Here is a 20,586-nt window from a genome sequence, read left to right on the forward strand (position 1 = left end):
AGGATGAGGTTATAGTTTTAAATGAGGTACCAGTTGCTCCTTTTTGTTTGCTCCTAGTCATACAAAATACTTATGTTCTAGAGGCCAGGCAGAATAGAATGGTGCGCAGGGGCTGCATTCTGCACTCACCCAAGGGCCCATTTCCTTCTCCTTACCCTGCTTCCAGGTGATCAGAGGGAAAACTGGCCCTCTGGAGGAAACTGGATGTGCTGGCACATACCTTCAGGAAAATGAGGGAAATGAGGGAAATATGCATTACTGCAAAATAAGTGATTCACTGTCTTGTTTTATTTTTTTTCTCCTATGCAGAAATTTGAGGAGTGAAAGAGGAACAGATTTTGAATAAGTGTCACCTGGCCTTTATGGGGCAATCAAAGTTGTATGAGGCTGTAGAGAATTATTTAGGCATGGCTTTGGCTTTGCTGTCTGCTGTAGTCATACAGTGAGAATGAGACTATAGGACACTAAGATTTTAAATTCAAGCAAGTATGATTCACTGTGTTTTGAATGTGTTTCTGAGTTTTGTCTTTAACAAGACTCTGATAGTCCCTGTGATCCTTGTGAGATTTCTCTCTTCCACAAGATCTGTGAGATTTCTGAGACCTGTGTAGGCTCCTCAGATGTGCTTGAGTTCCATCTGACCTGGATCTCTCAGCAGGTCTCTTCTCCAAGCACCATGTGCACAGTTTAGCATCAGTCTTAACACACTTTCCTAAACCATACTTGTCTTTTGGCAGGGCAGTGTGTACATGTGTGTGAACTGCTGTCTCTTCCTTCCTCACAGCCTGGAGAAGAGAGATTAGTGCTGTAGGCTGGGGACAGGTCTGGTAGCTGGTTCATTATAGCAGCAGGATTTCAGGGAGTGCAGGAAAACACTCTAGGTGTCTCTGGTTATGAGTTTATTTTTTCTTTTATTTTTCTCTTTCACTCCCCACCTCTCCTCTCTTCTCCTTTTCCATGCCCATCATCAATGAAATGAGTTGGAATTGAACCTGGAACATAAATATCAGAGAGTTCATTAGACAGAACAAAAGAGTAGTCAGCATGGTTTCCACAGACCTACTTTGAAAACCAATCACTATAACACTGTCCAGAGTAACCCAAAAAATGTGTCTTGGATTCCATATTTGTGCAATGCTCTTATAGTTTCATATTTTTATACAATCTGGAATTTCAAAAAAGGGCAATGAGGTGCTGGAGCATTTTCAAAGAAGGACGATAAAGCTGGCAAAGAATCTGAACCTCAAGTCCAATGAGGGAGCTGTAGTTGTTTAGCTTAGCTATTTGAAGGGAGGTTATAGCCAGGTGGAATACAACTCTTGTGCCATGTCTCAAGTGAAAGGATGTGAGGAAATGACCTTAAGTTGCCACTCCTGAGGAGGTCCAGATTAGATATTAGTAGAATTAGAAATTAGTAATTAATTTTCACTGAAAGAGTGGTTAGGCATTGGAATGAGATGCCCAGGAAGGTGGTGGAGTCGCTGTCTGGGGAGGCTCTCAAGAAGAGGTGTCTGGCTTTGGCATTTGAGGATGTGGCTGAGGGGTGCATGTGGTGGTGACAAGTTCTTGATGGCCAGACTAGATGATCTTGAAGGTGTCTTCTAACCTTGATGATTCCGTGCTTCTGTGAAATGAGCATGTTCTCTGTTTTCTGTACTTGCAATAAAAGTAAAACCAAAAAACAAATAACAAACTTCTTGTCTGAGAAGACTTTACATGGAAGAAATTCTGACAATTAGGAAGGAAAGGAATGGTAATATTTTTTTCTTTCTTGAATAGGAACAATTCAGACAGTTCGTTTTTAGAGTCTTTTTATTAAGCAAATTTTTAATGATGCAATGCATGCCTGAATTATTTCTGTGCCTTGGTAAAGCAGAAAGGCTCGATCTCAAGATGTTTTAATGGATATATGAACTCAAACTCTGCTTCTGTGATCACTGTTCTGAATCTTCATTCATTGTAATAAGCATCTCCTACAAGAATATTGTAGGTATTTTATAGTGTAAATGTAAGATTTTATTTTAACTGTGGTGATTTTATTGAAATATTTTTAAAGGGATTAATCAAAGAATAATTAGAAAGTTCAGTTAGTTTGATACAGGTAAATAAATATTTTTGAATCTTATTTTCTCTTTAAAATGCTCACTTAATGAGGCATTAGCTTACCTTGTTCTGTCGTAACAATACAGTGGCAAGACTACTATGCAAACTGCAAGATCTGTCTTTGTACCTATTAGGTTTTAAGGAATAGATCCTTGCAGGTTTTGCATGTAGATTTCACTGTGCAGTGATAGGAAGTTCCCAGTAGCTCAGAAGAAGTGCTCCCATGGATGAAGTGTGTACAGGTCAACAGAAATACCAGGGAGCTCTGTTGATATAGATTGCTTATAAGTGGTTTTTTTTACTTCTTTATACTTTTTTTTTTTTTTTTTGTTTTGGCCTGGAGACTCTCATCATCAAACATATAATGTTTATGCATAGTGTGTGTGCATACATCTGTACAAATATTGCTCAAAGGGAGATTTTTTTTTTATTTCTGAGAGCAGGATTGTCATCATTTTCTAGTAAGTAGGTTTCACCTGTCTGTAATCTTCATCATAGAATCAAAAAAAAAAATTGGGAAAGGTTCTGCCCTGGTTTATTCAATGTTTTAACAAATTAAGTTTGTTCAGTGAGTATCTTTGATTTTTTCCAGCAACTTTCCATACCATTTTTTATAAAATCTGACTTTCTTCTATGTTCCCTGTCCTTATTTTGGATGTGGCCTTGAAATTAGAGTTGTACTGCTCATATCATAACTGGGTGCAGGATTTCCTGCTTTACCAGAGCTTTGACTGGGGACTAGCTAAGGAGGTTTGGATTTTTGTGATGTTGGTGCTTAGGAAAATATGTTCTTTCTCATGACCTGGATAGCAAGATTGCTTGTAAGTCCAGTGTAAGTAACTAGTTGAAAATGCAGTTGCTTCATGTTTGAAGGTTAGGAATATCAGTGTTGGGATTAATGAATTTTGACCTAATTCTTATAGGTAATTTAGAGAATTAGGTAAAACTCCATTTAATTTTATTACTTCCACAGAAACTTGAAATTATAGTCTCATAAATCCTTTGTCACTATTTCCATCTGGTTGTGAAAGGCAGGTCAGTTTGCTGCATATGTGTGCCATGATTTGTGAGTATTGTCTCATGTAGTCTTGGGAACTCCAGGAGGTGTAGCTTGGCTGAGTATGACCTAGAAAGAGGGCATTTCATAGGTAATGTATTTTCTGAAAATGTTTTCAGAAGTGTCACAGCCTCAGAAAAGGCTCTTCTATGTGGAAATCCAAAACAAAGATGAAAAGGAGACTGGAAACATAGTTCTAAGTCCGTCAGTAGGATGCAGCTGGAGGATCTCTCCCCCTGCATGTGGTTTACAGCAAATAGTAGCCAAAGTGCTCATCCCAAGCAAGAATATATGCATGTTCTAGAGATTAATATTCAGAATTTTCTCTCTCTTTTAACCCTGTTTTCTCCTCTGCTAACCTTTAATTTTCTCCTCTGTTAAACATTTTCCAAAGGAGAAAGCCCAAACTGTAATAGGAAGTGTCATAAATATTAATTCAAATATGTTGTAGTTACTAAGGTACGAAATACTAAGCTGATTCTGTACCATTAGATGCATTCCTGAATAGAATAAATATTTTATCAACATGCATGAATGGGAATTGCTGCACTACCTACAATGCAAAAACTCTTTCATAGATTTTTTTGTACCTGCAATGACTGCCAGTAATATCCTCATGACAATGTGATGCATTTGCCTCAACATACATTGTTTGAAGAAAAACAATTTTAGAATCCATGCACCCATTTGATATTTTTAATTGAATATTTTTATTACTTTTCTTACACTTGGAAATGACTATGGCTATAAGGCAATAGCCTTACAGTACTGAAGTATCAGGGGTCACTCATTCCCAACTATGTTAAGTTTCCCAAGGGTCAAAATACTGGACTTAAACCCCATCAGCTGCTAGAATTGAATTCAACAGGATTAATTTTATACTTTTTGTCACTATGTCTTTTGTGGGTCTTCCTCAGTTTTACAAGGGGAAAGAGGGGGAAAATTGTTTACAATTTTGAAAAATTATGATAAAGTTACTCAGAGAATATTGCTGTTAACAGTGATCAGCAAGAATAAATTAGTTAATAGAGCTCAGATGCAGCAGTCAAAAGTATACAGTAGATCTACCCTTTTAAACATACCTGCAAAATTTTCAGAAAAATCATATAACAGACATATGCAAATTAAAATGTGAAAAAAATTATTCCAAAAGCATTTGTTTCAACATTTTTTAGTAGTTGTATGTGTGTGTATAGATATATATACACACATACACACAGAGATGTAATTTATGAACCACTGAACCATGATTAAATAAAGATGCACGAGACTGAATGGGTAAAATTTATAATGTGTGTGTTGACTTGTGCTGAAGTATTGTTCATTTAAAACAGTGCCATGCTGAAATAATATGTATTGTGTTTTCCTTAAAAAATTCTGGAACAGTGCTGGTATATATACATCTGAACATGATACATGAATTAACATCAAGTTGCTTTGCATGGAAATTATCTTTTCCAAAGTAGCTGCTCTGTATGAAGTGAAATACCTTTTAAGTAAAGAGAATAGCATTATAAAAATGTTTTCAAATATTTAAGGCTGTAAATCTAAAGGGAAATCTGACAGAAACAAGTTAAGAACTTGTCAGCATACAGGGAGTTTTTCTTAAAATTCAAGGTTTTTTTTTTATGTGACTACATAATTTGCCTTTAAAAGACTGAAAGTTTAAAAGTATATCCAGTATTTAAAACTGTTACAAATAAAAATGTGAGGATCATTGCAAATATGTGATTTGAAGATAGATGGATATGAAGACCTGCCTGTGGCTTTTGTTAAATATATTGATAATGTGTGCATTTTTGTTTACTGCAAAAGTAAGCTGTAATACCCAGTCAGGCTTAACTTCCTCAAATTATAGTAGTAAATTCATTGTAAAACACATCTTGCAGTAAGTTGTGTTTTCCATATGTTAAAAATGCTTGAATCCAGGTATTTTATGCTGTATTTTTGCCTGCTTTAAATACCAGGTTTACTCTATTGAGTTAGTAAATAATCACAGAAAAAAATCCTAGGTCAATATTTACTTTGAGAAATGATTAAGCTCAACTATAATTAGCATGAACATTGTATGTATTGTTACATATGCTCTCAGCAGTGGAAAGAAATTGTTTGAAGGTTTAATCTAGAAATACTGGGTCTTTTACATCCAGAATTTTCAAAAATGACTGCTGTTAATTTCTTCTGAAGTAAATTTTGAAATCTGAAGAAATACTGCCTGGTCAGATTGCCTACTAATCAATGTCTGTCTAAAGAAAATTACTGTTTATTGGGCTCTGCAGAAATAAATCTGAAAGTAATAAAAAGGAGGAAAAATAGCATTCAATGCTGAAATACATTCTTCAGAAGCTGAAGGGACTTCCAGATTTTTTAAAGGCAGATAGCTTCTTCCTGCTATTTTTATACCCTTATGATTGTTTGATGCAAGAAGGAAGTCTGAGCATGAAAAAATTATCAATTTAAGAAGTACATTGTACCTAATAATTTAATAGGTTTATTTATGTTGATGTTTTTCCATAAGACATTTAATATGGGGGAGAAGGTCCTAATTTCTTTAAACCTCACAAACAGGTAAAATTCTTGGTTTGTGTGGAGACCTCAGGTAGAAGTCAGCCATGGAGCTGGGTTTATTTCTCCCTGGGTATTGGGCTGTCCAGTGCTTGAGAGACCATTTCTGTGAACACAGTGCAGAACACCAAAGTGATCTATCTACCACTTGCTTGTTCTCAGTACCTCCTGAGCCAGGAGATGTAACAATACCTTCAATTTCATTATGTGAATTTCAGTTGAGCCGCATCAGTGTTCTCTTGGATAAGCTTGTTTGAATGATCACGTTCATCTGTCAGTATGGTGTAATTTAAATAAACTGTAGTGCTGTACAAAATTCTGTTCCATTCAGCAGAATCTCTGTTGCCCCCTTTTGCAGATGACGGTTGCTGCTGGTACGAGCATTGAGAATAACATTCAAAGGACCATATCCTGCCCTAATGTATGTTCAAAATATCTTGGTTTTTTGCATAATTTAAATGTGAAGCCTCCTTATGTGAATTTGATATTTTGTTGCCCATATTTTTGTGCATTTCGAGGTTACTTCACATTATGTATTTCGGGGTCAATGAGTATTGTACTACAAGTGAGGTCTCAGCCTATCAAAATTCCCAAATTGCTGTAATTTCTTTCTATATGGTTTGATGGTGCAGCTAAATAAAGATGATGATAATATATTCATAGTACCTTCTGCATTTACCTTGCTTCCCAGCCAGCTCAATGCTCCTGTCAGTTGAAATCAGTAGAACAGCAATAGACAAAATGAGGAAAGCAATGAGAGGCTATATTTATTCTACTTAACCTTGTCCTAAATTGCATTTTGATATGAAGATGTGTAATAATAAATGTGGAAGGAAGGTAATTTCATTTTCATTACTTAGGCAAATGTATACTATGACTTAAAATAGAAGGAGGGAGGAGTTACTGCTTATGAAAGGTAGAATTAGTGATATATCTGGTTAAGAAAAGAAGCAAATTATTCACTTGTAGTATAATAAGTCATTTGTCTTTTTAGACCAAAACTATTTAGATAATGGAAATTCATTGGGACAAAATTGAACTATTATACATTAATGGGGAAAGATTAATGAAAATTGGGCTGAACTCTTGAGAAAAGACTGTGGCTCTGACTTTTATAGAAGCTATTTTTTATTATGTAATGTGTTTACTAATTTATTTTTCAACTAAAGATTCTCATATTTATAGGGGAACTGGCAGATGGAATTCTGAATAAATACTTCCATCCCCTTAAGTTGTTTGAAGATATAGCAAATAATCAAAGAACAAGCACAACCTAGTTGAAGTAACTAATATATAAAAGAGAATATGCTGTGATTTAGTATTGGTAAGTGAATTTGTCCACCCTGTCTGGGAAAATAATCTCAAACCAGTCTTTTTTCTGGCTAGCTTATGCTTTTAAGGGAACAAAGAGAAAAATCTTTACACTGCATTCTTAGAAGATACTGCATCTGACCATCTGAATCATTATGGATTTCTGCATACATTTGTGGAATAGATCAATATTATAAATTCTTGGCTATATTTTTGCACTGTTTGATTCCATTTTTGTCCTTGCTTCTGTGCAAAGGAAAAACTCTTCCTCAATACATAGTGTATGATTAATCTCCAGTCTCTTCTGGATTTTCAACATGACTTTTAACTTCTCCAGTGCGATTTTAGTATCCCAGTTTGTAAATGGTATAATTTGTAATGGAAGCTAGTGATCTAGACAGACAATAGCTAGTAATATAAAAAGACAATAATATGGCAGAAATTATGAGCATGGAAAAATGCACTATTTCCAATTTAGTTATTGAAGTCCATGCTATTACTTCAAAATGGTTTGTGACCTTTTAATTTTCTTTGAGCAGCCTGCTCTAGAGGAAGGTACCTGTGCCTGTGGCAGGGGTTTGGAACTAGATCATCTTTAAGGTCCTTTCCAACCCCAAACATTTTATTATTCTATGATTTTTTGAATTTGTAATTAATAAAGAGCAAAATTTCTGTTAGTTAGGAAAGAATCCTGTTTAGAGATTGAATATAATCCCTATCAACATCTGCATGTCATCCAAATGCGCTTGAGCAAGAGCAAAAAGTGGAAATCTGCGCTCAGCCTTTCACTCAGCATCTTGCAGGGAGGACAGGAAGGCAAGTCAGTTCTACTTTACAGGTACAAAATTAAGTAAATAATTTCTTTTATTCCATTCAATGCCAATCCTCCAGTTACCTGTGTGAACCATAGTTTTAATGGTGGGCATTAAGATTGTCAAATCTGCAGCTGAAATTGTTTGAATGAATGGTAAACTTTCAATTATTGGACTACATTATTGTGAAATGTTTCATGTAATTACTGTGAATAGCAAAACTTTGTATTTCTGTCTATTTTAAAAGGGATAACTACAGAGAATAGCCTCAAAACCATAAAATTTTCAGTCAGTATATGTTGCACTGGGTCAACCTTTTAATTACATGGCATTAATAATAAGTTTTAATTAATTATAAACCGCCGTTACTTAGTCAGAAAGGCACAATACAGTTGGTTTGGCTTTTCTGGCTCCTAATCTCAGACCCAAAATATATTTCTATAACTACTCACAAAGAAGCACTGTTTGAAATGCTAAAACCATAAAGAAAACATAAAATAGATGTTTCATGAGACAAATATGCTGAAATATTAAAAAGGCTTTCTTAGGCCTGAGTAACATTTCTCTAATGTTATTAATAACAAATGTAAACAGGTTTTTTAGATATAAAGGGTTTGTAGTATGTCATTTTGCTTAATGGAAACACACTGCAAGGCTTGCAAAAAAGCTAAAGCTCAGGAAGAAGCTGCAATATATTCAAAACTGAGAATTCAGCTATTATGGTGGTTTTCAAGGTACAACTTTGTGGACGGGTTCCCATATATTAGGAGTTCTAATCTGTGTGCTGTTGCTCTGTGAAGTTTACACCTTCATAATTATAGACTTCAATTTACCTTTATTCCCACATGAACTTTCTGGTTTGTAGTTTTCATTATTATCCACTGTTCATGCAGCAGAAGCTGAGGACAGAAATGGTATTATATACAATTATAAAATTCTTTTCAGATTATTCTCCTCTGTATTGTTTAGTAGGATATTAACTGCTAGGTTTGCTGTCTTTCATGCAAGATATCCCAAATCATTATTCTATCTGTCTGTCTGTGGTTTTGAATAGATTGGCCTTTAAACAACCACTCCAATTGCTGTATAGTTCATAAGCCCCATTGCTTGATAAGAATATCAGCAGATATAAGCTTAAAGTACACATACATTATAAAATGGCTGGATGAATATTAATGCTGGATGTAGAGTCACTTAGGACAGTCTGTCATACTGAGATATCTCAGTGCCATTGCATGATGACAGGAAGCAGTGCACAGACAAAGAGAGGACACTTTGTGTGCAGACTCAGTTGCTGTGGCTGCCTGACACTGAGCTTCTGCAAAATTGCAGCACTAATGCTCCTTTTCTTTACAGCTCTTTAAGGTCCACAGTGAAAATGTGAACAGCAAAATACAAAACAATATGGTGACAGATATTAAGCATGCTGTGTCTCTTTATTCAGAACAGAACCTGAATCTGTGTTTTTGTAAAACAAAATTGAGCTATGTAGTAAATGAAGACACGCTTCGCTGTATATGATTGGAAAGAAAATGATTGAATTTTAATCAAGTGCAAACACAATGCATCTTGTTCTTGAACCATCCACTGTAACACTCCTCTTTCATGGAAAAGCCACATTTGTTTTGTCTAAACAAGATACACGCCTTCAGAAATTCTTTGAGCTAGTCAGAAGTTTCAGAGTGTAAGTACTCTGAAATGCTGTGTCTTTTGAATTCCAGTATATGTGGTTCAGACTGAGTTTTTTGGGTAGACACTTTTACCCCTTACAAAGCTTAATGTGCTTAAATTTTTAACATCAATTTTTTGTTATTATTTTATGGCTTTAGCCAACATGTAGAGCATATCTGTAGACATTTTATACAGGAGCTCTGTAGGAAAACAGCAATTTGCTTATATTTTTTCAAATTCAGCAGTTATGCAGCATCTTATAAAATTGCTGGTTTTCATCCATCAGCAATCTTAGTTCTTTACGCTATTTCAAAAGGGTTTTTGAGAGGGTTGCAGTAAGGAGGGGGCTGAGGGTGAAAGTGTTGGTAATATACAGATGCCTTAAAATATCAGCATATTTTTTTTCCTCCTATACAAAAAAAAAACTGTACTTCCAAGGTTTTTTTAATCAAGGATTAAACCCTGCAGTTTTTTCCATAAGTTTGTTCATTTGAATAAGCTGAGCATGTCTTTTCCTTAAATTGAAGCCAAATGCCTTTATTCTGAAACAGAAATGGGTTTTTTCCTATGTCGGGAACATTTCTGAGATCCAGAGGAAAAAGTACTCCAGAACTGCTACAGATAGGAAGAAAAAAGTCAGAAGCCAAAATATAATTACAGGCCTCCAAATTTTCTCAGATTGTTATAAAAGCACCCTGAGCTTTCAGCTCAGCTGCTTCAGTTCATTTTCCAGCTTTATAGAAATCAGGGATTTATCCGTGACCTACCACTTGAAGCTACAAACCCATTTTATGTGATCACCTGACGCTTTTCAAGCTTCAGACCCTCTTGACACATAGGTGTCTTAGTTTTGTCCATGGAAGGAAAAAAAAATTGCAGGCAGATTTCTTTTCTCAAGTTTTTCACAAACTCCATAGTTTAAAGTCTTCAGGAGTTACTTCATTCACAAATAAACTTGCAAAAAGAGAAGCAGTTTTGATTTCTTCTCAGTGACAGTGATTGTGCAGCTCTATATTTTCAGCATGGCACTAATCTTTGGCCCTTCACCTCTCACTTCTCTGCCACAGGGCCAGCAAATCTGACTGTGCAGCCAAGCATTTCTGCTTCAGATCTCGTGACAGGCAACCAACTGGCAGGTCTGCTGCTGGGCCAGCTGTGCCAAGTGTGTTAAATCAGGGCCTAGAAAGAGACAGCAGCAATGCTTTTCAGCTGGGGAGATGTATTGCTGGCAAGTGTTTGCCTTGGCAGCAGTGGGGTGTCCTCATGCTCAAGTATGTGGCAGCACGCTCCTGGGAAATGCTCTGACATGCGCAGCTTCGTGTCCTGGCATTGCTTTGCAAGCATTCCAACACTCTCCCATGGCGCTCGGCCTAACTCACGGCCAATGCATTGATTTGAGGGATTGAGAAGTGGAAAATGGAAATCAGGAATTCAGAATTGAAGCAGGATTTGCAAGAAGCCATTCTCAGATGATACCTAAGTTATACCACACCACAGGCTGTAGCTCCCTACAGCCACAGAAGGAAGATCTAGATTTGGAAAGAACTATGCTTTGGGGAGAAGAGCAGGTTTTCATTGGTTTGGTAACATTTTCCCTTTTGATTCTTACTGAGAAAAATCTTAGCCCTATCACCAGAAAACAGGTGGGAAAAAATCTTTTCATGGCAGATATCTAATGCACAGGAAATAATTTTCTAGATAACAATGATGCTTCTAGATACTTTTCTTTACTACTCTCCTGTACTTTGCATTTGTCTTGCAGAGGAGGGATACAGAAGAGCTATCACCTGTTAATGGCAGGGAAATAACTCATTTGGCAAAAGACAGTTGGCAGATGACTTTGAAAGAATAAAACAATGCCATCCATATCAGGATGTGTGAAAAATAAATCAGCTCAGATTGAGATTATTTCTGTATTTAGCAATACCCAATGTTTATGGTGTACAGCTTTTGCTTAGTGGAGCTGGGAACTTTTCTTGCTGCTGTGATGCTGTTGCTGGAACCAAGGGGAGGCAGAGGAGGAAGGTCTCCTAGGGGAAAAGTTCCTGGACCAGAAAAAACAAATAATTGAATTGAAAAGGGCAGTCATGGACAGGAAGGGGGAAAATAATTACGGTTTATTAAGCATGGAGTGTGGAAGTGGATGGGGGATCAGGGACATCAGTGGGAACAGGGGCTGGTGGCTGTGAGGGAGGAAGAAATCTGAGATGAAGGAGAAAGTAAATGAAGGAAGTTTCAATGGCACAGTTCTCCTAACTGAAAAGGCAGACATTTTCATGTAAATGTAAAGTTTTATTGGAAAGATGTCTCGGAGAGGCTTAAAGTGGGAGAGAGGTGCCCTCTCCTAAATTATCTTGAGTTCCAGCAGTGGAAACCCTGAATGATGTTAAAACAGGTGACACTTGTCATGTGGTCTGGACATTTCTGCTGCTAGTTCCTGTTCAGCCCAGATTTGATGCTGTATATCAGGCGTATTGTGACAGTGTTCACAGGGGTTCTGGGATGAGAGAAGAGATGAAGATCTGACTCCATGTTTCAGAAGGCTTGATTTATTATTTTATTATATATATTACATTAAAACTGTACTAAAATAATAGAAGAAAAGGTTTCATCAGAAGGCTAGCTAAGAATAGAATAGGAAGGAATGATAACAAAGGCTTCTGTCTCGGACAGAGAGTCCAAGCCAGCTGACTGTGATTGGCCACTAACTAGAAACAGCTCTGAGACCAATCACAGATCCCCCTGTTGCATTCCACGGCAGCAGATAACCATTGTTTACATTTTGTTCCTGAGGCCTCTCAACTTCTCAGGAGGAAAAATCCTAAGGAAAGGATTTTTCATAAAACATGTCTGTGACAGCCCATCTAACGTGTTTATGAGAAAATTATTCACTCCACTTTGGGAATTTATAGAGGTTGTATTATCAAATATACTTGTGAACTCCTTAGACTTATGTATTAGTTCCAAGTCAGTGAAATAATCCATGTCATTCCCAGCTATATGTTGCACTTAATTATTTTAAGGGAAAGGACCTAACTACTAGTTCAACCACTCAACTTGGTAAGAGCTCAACTTCTAGACAACAATAATCGTACTACTGGCACTTAAATAACACTCTTACACCCTTCCAGTATAACCCTTTTACTGTAATTATATATGGCAATATATTACATTTTGAGTGGTGAGATGGAAATTTTGTTGTAATTGTTTTCCCAGCCAATAGTTCTGGTTTATTAAATTGCTAATAGTTGTCCTCTAGAAGGAGAAACAAACATGCCCTGAGAAAAAAAAGGAATTATTTCAAAGGTCAGTATTACTTAAGCACTTGTTTCATGCTTACAGCAGACTGGAGTTGGAAGTAATTGGAAAGTGTACTGATATTGCAAGTGACAGACCAGAGGAAAAAACTTGCACCAAAGATTGTGTCCTGAGGTTTCCTTGGTGCCTCAAGGAAGCAACTGGCTTGAAAATGCACAAATGCTTCATACAATAACGATGGAATATAATAATAAGGCAAGGATTAAACTTGATTTCAGTTTCCCAAAGGAAATGCCCTGGAAAAAATCTATACCATCAGAACTCTAGACAGAACTCTAGACCTCTTTCTAAAATACAACATATTTATTTTCTTCAGCATTAATGGCAGCTTATTAAAAGAAATTTAGAGAAACTCTCCTTCCAATGGTACATTTATATTCTCATGCTGCTGCAATTTGAAGTAGTTTATGTTTGCAAAAAAACAGAAATGGCAGTATGATCCTTCTGTAGATTTGAATTTCCCCTGACCTTTGAATTGCACCATTGTTATTTCATTCATACATACTAAGCCTAGTAAAAGTTACCTAGGTAGTGATAAAATGAATTTTGCAACTCTCTTATTTTCTGATTAAATTGTAGTTAATCAAATAAATAAAATGAGCCCAAAATGAAGAAAAATAAAAAAATTTAAAACAAAAAAATTCCCAAAAAAACCTTCATGAAAGTTTATCATCCATCAGTTATTTTTGTCTGATCTTTCTTGTATCTAATCGTTCTATATCAAAAATATTTATTTTTGATATAGATACCTCTATTCCCCAGATTACACATTTTAGGCACCAAGCAATATCAAATTGCTGTCATGAACTGGCGTATTTCACTCTCTCTTGTATTTTATGTAGGAAAAAGCATAGTTATAGAGTAAGAGAGAAATGTGAAGAATGTGAAGAGGCAGATGATTTGAAATAATATATTTAATAGTGAAAGAGAAAGGGGAAAAAAAAAAAAGAAACACATTTTGGGGCAAGCAGAAAGAAAGCTAGTGAAGATACCACTTGCAAGGCATCCTGTGATCTGCTAAACTTTCTTTCTCTTACGTATAGATTTTTTTCTATGTGAATAGATTATTTCTGGGACAAATAAGACGTTTTATTTGGATGACTTCTTAATTTTGATTCATATTCAGTTATTTCTTGGCTTTATTATTTTTGCAATCGGACATTCAAATGGAAAATGCTTTTCAGATCTTAGTTTTGAAAACTTCTTAGCATTAGTCTGCCTCTGCCTAAATTTCTGGTTTCCAAGTAGTATTAATATAATTCTGAAAATTGGATAGTAAGAAATTATAAGAAATTTCATGTAAAGTAATTAGGGTCTTCATTTTTAAATACTAATTTGAAAAATATCTTTGAAGAAATAGCCTTGTTTAATTTCTTCTGTCCTCTCCATGACCACATTCTCCAGGTGAGGATCACAACCAATTTTTAAATTTTGCCATGGTTTATGGATTCAGCTAATACTGCACTTGAGGAGTAGATAGATCAATTTGGAAGAATTGAATCAGTTAAGATATGGATGTCAGCTCAGATTTAGATGCAGAACATGTGCTGGGAGGCTGGTTTTCTCTCATAAGTCCTTGATATCTTCTTGTCATGAGATCATTCTGTGCCTCCCCTTGAAGGGCATGATCCCTGCTAGGGAGAGGGGGAAGGGAAGCAAAAATGTGACAAGATTATAAGCACAGAAGCATAACTGTTTTCACTTTGCAAAATTATCAAAGAAATAAAAATAGCTTGTGTGCATCACCGAAAAGTCTTACTGGGTTTTGAAAGAGAGAAGTAGCTCTAAAATGGTTTAATATTTCTGGTGAATTATGTAAGCATTTGAGTATTGATTTCAATATATTTGGTCATTTTCATCAGATGAAAATTTGGACCTGGTCTCTTTGACCTGCTATTTTGATAGAGAAAAATAATTAGAAAATTAATTAATGTTATTAGCCTAAACTTACACTGGTCTAATTCTTCTTGCAGTCAAGCAAAAGGAGTTTTGCATTTATTATTTCGTTTCAGAAGGATTTTTTTTCTCAAAAATATCATTACCAAAGCTTTATTAGGAACTGTAATCTTTGAAATAATTTTCTTCTTAAAATTTCATCCTCCAGTTTCATAATGCATTTTGATTTGTTCCATAAACAGTGACTTTGATATTTCTCTCAGAGCAGATCATGATAGATAACTAACTACTTCAACTCAATTGATTTTAAAATATTGGGTAAACATCAGTTTTCATCTTGGGAAAGAATCAGTTTTGATTGATAGCTATATTTGAGAAGATGCAGTTTTTCAATATGTATCTTTTTCAATTAGATCCAGTTAATCTATATGTGAATTACCTGCCTGGCTGTTTAAAAGAACAAGAGTTTGTCATAAATAACATGGGCTGTAGCTGGAAAGTCTGTCACGTGTTTGGGTGCTCACCTGGTAATCTTTCCTCATTTTTCTTTTTTCACACATTTAGATCTGTTTTGACTCAGAACACAAATCCAAATGAAGCTGATAAAAGCAGGACGAAGGGTAACATTAGAATTAAGAGGTCAGAATCTCCTTAGAATTTCGGAATAGAGATTTAAATGTGATCTCTGTGACATAGTCTGTCAGTCTGGTCTCGTGAACTCCAAGAGTAGTGTATCATTCCTCTGAATTTTCCTGCTCTGACATCCCTTCAAGGACAAGACCAAGCTGTTACAGTGGTAGAGTTGGAAGATCTCATTTAACTCCAAGTCCAGGACCAGCTGTCCAGGGGACATACATCTAGGGACGGTTTCATCATTCAATAGATTTAGTTACTTCTGCAAAGAAAATATGCCATAAGGTGATAGTTCCTGAAAGGAACTATCTTGTGGCATAATTCCTTTTTAGTAACTGTGGGTGTGTGAACTGTATTTTTATTTTTTACCTAGTCCAAAATACTCCAGAGGTATCCCTGAACACATGTGATTCTCTTCTTTTCATGGCCTCGCCTTGAAATTTTCTATTCCCACATGACAAATATTGTGATATTTTTGTGGTTATTCATTTATTAGTATGTCTGAGGAACTGAAAAGGTTTATGCAGAGTTCTGTGGAAAATTAAGTTTTTATGAAGAACTGGCCTCTAGCAAACTGTGCTTTCATTCTTTACTCTAGAGAGGAAGATAAGGGTGGGGTCTTGTTTATACTATCCCTGCCACAGCTCGTGTTGCCATACACCCTCCAGCTGTAAACAGAGCAGATGGAGTGTTCTGATTGTGTAAATGAACTTATTTGGCCTGAACAGAAGCACTTTCCCAAGATCAGGACAAGGAAGGCAAAGTAAGGGTCAATGCTGTGGCAAAAACCTTGGGGATTCCTAGCACAGTGAGGGAGCCAGGGGCTAGAAGCCCTGCAGGACGCCTTGAGTCTTAAATATCAACCAGATGATACAACAGCCATCTGCAGAGTAGTTTCTTGATTCTGCCACTTGTATGAGCAGCTCCTACAGCAACTTGGGAATTACAGTTGCTGCTTGAATATTTTAGTTTTATTCCCATTGGTTTCAGTTGCTGTTCATATCTCTGCCACTATTTTATTTATTTATTATTGCTTGCTTTCCTGCTTGCAGCTCAATGCACTTTTAAGATCTGCTTCATTTTGCTGGAAAGAAGACCTTACTGTTAGTCAGAAGGAGGAATGCATTTCCTGTGTTTATAGTCACAATGTTATTTTGACATAAAGGTGAGCATGGCCCATGTTGATGGTCCAAAACTCTGTAAAGGAGGTGGCAGCAATCACAGCACTGAAGAAGAGCGCACGCACCACAGAATACAGACCCAGCAAACTCTAGATTGCCTGTGTGAAAGTGTAGCATGCAGCTCTCCACAGGGACTGCTATTTGTTTGTCAACTCAGGTGGCTGTGATGTCTGTCTTTTCCCATTCCAGTTGATTTACCAGGAAAATTGATTATGCATTATGTGGCTGAAGCCAATTATCTGTCATGTTGTCTCTGCCTTGTCCCTCTCAATTTACTACTTCCTTTTTTATACTTAGTTTGTAACTTCCTTTGGAAAGAAGGCATATCTTTTTGTGCTTTCACACAGTAGGATAAAATAGGCCTTGAGGTAGGGTTTCAGTTGCAAATTTATAAAAATTACTTAATACAAAATTATTTTTTTCTTTGCATGAAGTATTATAGCATAAGAACTGAAGGGAATGTTTTTATTATTTTCACTTGGATCAGCCAAAGACAATATTCAGCATATTTGACCTCAATGAGAAAGCATTTCCAAGTATTGTACTGCTGATGGCAAAACTTTACAAACCTCTGTAGGCATGGAATGATCTATAACGGTTTATTAATAATTTTAAACCTACATGAAAGTATCAACTTTGTGTCAAGTTTTGATAGTTTAGTTCTTTCCCCTTCAAAAGAGGTTTAGTAGTGGACTTCTAGGCCTGACTGACTTCTGAAAGAGACATCTGAAATCATTACACTGAGCAATTCTGGTTGCTGGAAGGGAATGCATACGTTGAATTCAGCTTAAACCTGTTGCTCTCTTCAAAGTCCCCTTTGCTATTTGCTCAGTATTTATAATTGTTGGGTTGAGCCATAAATACAGCTCCCCCATGCTGGTCTGTCTGGCTCAGGAAAATAAGGTTTTCTGTTATTTTAGAGAAGTCCATGTACACAGTGAGGTGACCCTCAACTGACACAGCCATTTATCTGCAATAAAGGCCACCCACTGGTCCTCTTGGTGTTGAGGTAAATTCCTATGATAGCTGTGGCTACTTCCAGAATTCTTTTTTAAGCTTCATGCATTTATCATCCTTGTCTGTCTTCTCTGAGCTTCATTTCATGGTAGAGGTTCAGTGAGCAATCACACAGAATCAGCAATATTGTAAATTACACCAAATAGTCTTGGAAGAACAAAAAACCAGCAATTTGTATGTGCATTTCTCCCTTTTTCCTTAACAAGTCCAGTTAACCACATGCAGATAATAAAGGTGAATTTTCTAAAATTCATGTTTTCGGTCAAGTCTTCTGAAATACAGAAGTCTAATAAGAAAATGTCATCAGCAGATAAAACAAAAATTAGGATACTGCACAGAGTAAGGGTGAAGAAGGCATCAGTCATATGAATGATTCTGTCCATTATCTCTCTGATAAGCAAAACAAAGATCTGTTTTTTAAATGTTTTACAAAGATATCCATGAAATAATATTCACTTATTACAGAGGTCTACAGAGAATAATTTAAAAGAAATTTTATTAACTTTTTATTTAAAAATTAGGATATATCTAATTTCCTAGGCAAAACATTTTTTGAAGGTCTAGTGAATGGTACATGCACGTATATTCATATAGTTTTACATACACTATGCAATAACAGACAAAATTTTTTAAATCTCCACATGATTTGTAGAAAAAATTAAAATCAAGTTGATTAGTGCCCTGAGGCAAAAGAGAAAATAAATCTTTATGCAAAGCTCAACATGATCTGAGGGCAAGCATGTTTTCAAGTATTTTATTTCTATGGTTATGGGCTTGCTTGTCTGTGTATCTCAAGTGCAAAGATAAATAGCTTTTTTTATGCCCTCTGTTTTTGCAAAATTTCCTCGTACTGTTCTCATGCCTGAGAAAGTGGGGTTTTTTGAGCAGAGAAGGAGTTTTGATATGATTGCAATGCTGTGAGATTTGGTTTATTTAGAGTTTGGGGAGTGGAGGGGGTTGAGATTTTTTCCATAAAGTTCTAAGGGGATAATGAACATTGAAATGCTGTCACTGCATTTTAATTATTTTAGTCTTTTTTTTTTTTGCTTTTCTTTCTTTTTTTCCCACTGAATGCAGCTGAAAAATAATTCCAAAACGTAAAGAATTTAAGTACGTAGAATATATTTCTTTCTTAGTGCATAAGACATATATATTTCACTTTAAAAAAAATATAAATTATTTTCTCATAACATTGCTAATAAAATTTTAGATTATAAAGGCTGGAAATGGAAATTTTAGCCAAGACACAGCTTTACGGAATATTGAAAACCAATTGATTCAAAAAAAGATGAGAAGGAAAAGAGGTGCTGCAAGGTGTTCTCTCCAGTTCTGTAATATGAACTGATTTTCTGGCATGCCAGTAGTGCTAAAATAGATGACTACCTACATAAATATCTTTAGGACTTTTAGTAATGTGATGGTTACATGCTAAATATAGCGCAGGCAGAATGCATTTTGGCACACCAAGTCAGATTTCCAGTTCATCAGGCAGGTCGAGACACCGCAGAGGGCTCTGCCCAAGTTTACTGAAGCATTCATTACCTTTCCAAACTGGTTTGGCACCCAGGGAGGGATCTTTCGTGCCAGATTACCCACAGACAGTTTACAGACGAGCTGTGAGAGAGCTGTGGTGTGCGTGAGAGCGCTGAAGCTGGGCTGAGTTGTGGGTGCATGGCTACAACTGAGACGGTGTTTTGTGGGATGTAGCCATCAGATGGAAACAAGACACTCTGGAGTCTTCTCCAGAGACCACTTTGTTTCTTATTCCTGGGATTCTTTCATTTCTCCTTGTCACAGCCCTTGTCAAACAATCTAAATTTACAAGTATTGAGCTAGGTGTCTGCCTGAAACAGATATAGCCCACATATTTTGTCTGTATGCTAAATAGTTTCTAGACAATTATCTTCTTGTGATGACACAGATTTTAGGGCTTCAGACTGAGAGGATTATGTCTCTAAATCAAAGTTTGTGAAGTATAACATGATTGATGTAATTAGCTGGTTTCTTCACTACACTTGACTAAGTCCCAGTAGTTGTTTTCTAACCAGTGGGAAAGCACATACATTCCCTAGAGAATGGAGAACTGGTGAGGTATCATTTTCTGCAGGATTTATGTGACTATTATAGTCTAAGTTTAGCTTTTTATGAGATTTAGACATACCTGCTGGGAGTATTTAATAGTCTGTATGTGTGCATTTGTGATTGTGCACAATTTCACTAACATATTACCTTAGAAAGATAATTTTTACTTTCTATCTCCTTCGTATGACTCCATCGTATTTTGTGGTGGTAGCTGTAATCTTAAACAGAGCTCTTCTGAGCAGAAGAGCTCAAAGTTGTCACATATACTCTGTCCTGAGCATTATCACGTCTATTGTTATTATCTTGTTTATTTAGTTATCAGTAGACACAATGTAGGAAAAAGGGACAGATGTAACATTGAATTGGTGGTAATGTGGTAGGATAATGAACTTCAAACAGAAACAGGAGCTCTGCAGCACCTCAAAGGCAACTAGAGTTGTTTGAAGTGTAACTTTTATTTACAGCAATAGACCTGGATCAGCAAATATAATTTAGCTTTGAAAGTGATAGTCACACTTCAAGCAAGCCCAACTGTTTCTGAAGTATGTGTGTGAAGACTAGGTAGCACAAGTTCCTCTGACACAATCTTGTAGTGAATATTTTAAATAGAACTTTTAAAAATTAATAAATTTCTGTGTTTGTCAATTTCTGATTTTTCCTTTTTCTGGAGAAACATGGATAATGTTAGGTGGAGTCATCTAAATTATATGAAAAATGAACAAAACTTGTAGTTACATATGATGTAGTTTTGATCTGAGGTGATCATACACCTGCTTGGGTAGGTCTGGCAAATCATGCAACGAAACTCAGACGTGCATGCATTTGTCATCAGAACAGATAAGTCACCACTTAGAAGTCATGGGCTGCATCCCGACTTTGGGGTACTGTTCTTCTGGAAGTCACGCTGTTCTCCTGCATTGCACAGGCCCTGTCAATGCCT

General features: G+C 36.2%; 1 protein-coding gene across 11 annotated transcripts in view; it reads left to right on the forward strand.

The window, feature by feature from the left end:
- The window catches only part of PPFIA2 (PTPRF interacting protein alpha 2), a 290,199-nt gene that overhangs the window by 142,352 nt on the left and 127,261 nt on the right, over positions 1-20,586 (forward strand). For 5 of the 11 annotated variants that reach the window (XM_063154954.1, XM_063154955.1, XM_063154958.1 and 2 more), the window contains one exon: positions 6,084-6,146. The exons of the other annotated variants lie outside the window; for them this stretch is intronic. In XM_063154954.1, the coding sequence (XP_063011024.1) occupies positions 6,084-6,146 (63 nt within the window). The remainder of the gene's footprint in view (positions 1-6,083; positions 6,147-20,586) is intronic. 11 annotated transcript variants of the gene reach the window in all.

This window comes from Melospiza melodia, chromosome 4 (genome assembly GCF_035770615.1).
Source record: "Melospiza melodia melodia isolate bMelMel2 chromosome 4, bMelMel2.pri, whole genome shotgun sequence".
Classification (NCBI taxonomy): domain Eukaryota; kingdom Metazoa; phylum Chordata; class Aves; order Passeriformes; family Passerellidae; genus Melospiza; species Melospiza melodia.